General features: G+C 57.1%; 1 protein-coding gene across 1 annotated transcript in view; it reads left to right on the plus strand.

The window, feature by feature from the left end:
* Positions 1 to 378: 378 nt before the first annotated feature.
* The window catches only part of DBH (dopamine beta-hydroxylase), a 14,222-nt gene continuing 14,001 nt past the window's right edge, over positions 379 to 599 (plus strand). The window contains 2 exon segments of the mRNA XM_035897654.1: positions 379 to 466; positions 469 to 597. Coding sequence (XP_035753547.1) covers positions 379 to 466; positions 469 to 597 — 217 coding nt within the window.

The raw sequence follows: 599 nt of genomic DNA on the forward strand, positions 1-599 counted from the left end.
ACCCCAGGATTTGATCCCCTCCTAGTCTGGCCACCTTTTGGGTGATAAGTGATCCCAGGCTGGGGAACATGAGGGGCTGTGGCTGGGTTTGCTCCTGGGGAGATCCCAGAGCTTTCGCCCTGCAGAGCTGGGCAAGAGGCACCGCAAGAGGGGCAGAGCGTGTCCACGCAGAGCTCAGCAAGAGCAGCGTGCGAGTGAACAGCCCTTTGCAGCCACTAAGGAAGATTTAAGAGCGAATAACATCAGCCCAGTCGAATCCAATTGCTATTGATAATGTCCATGTGCAATTAGAGCCAATTAAGGGGAGGCAGTGAATGACAAGTGTTCGGCCAGAAGGTGGGGGGGGTCAATACACCAATCCAATTTCCCAACAACCAAATGCAATTAAAGAGCATCGCTTACCCGCCTTGCCCGGGAGGGCCAGCGCATAAATGGGCAAAGCCAGGCATGCGGGTGCCGTCCTGCCCAGCATGCAGACCTCCGGGAGCAAGCCCTGCCCCTGCCCCAGCTTCAAGCTGCGGGAAGTGGCATCCATGTACTTCACCATGATCGCGGTGTTCCTGGTCATCTTGGTGGTGGCCCTGCTGGGCTCAGTGCCC

The sequence above is a fragment of the Egretta garzetta genome, unplaced genomic scaffold (genome assembly GCF_000687185.1).
Source record: "Egretta garzetta isolate BGI_Z169 unplaced genomic scaffold, ASM68718v1 scaffold417, whole genome shotgun sequence".
In the NCBI taxonomy this organism is placed as follows: domain Eukaryota; kingdom Metazoa; phylum Chordata; class Aves; order Pelecaniformes; family Ardeidae; genus Egretta; species Egretta garzetta.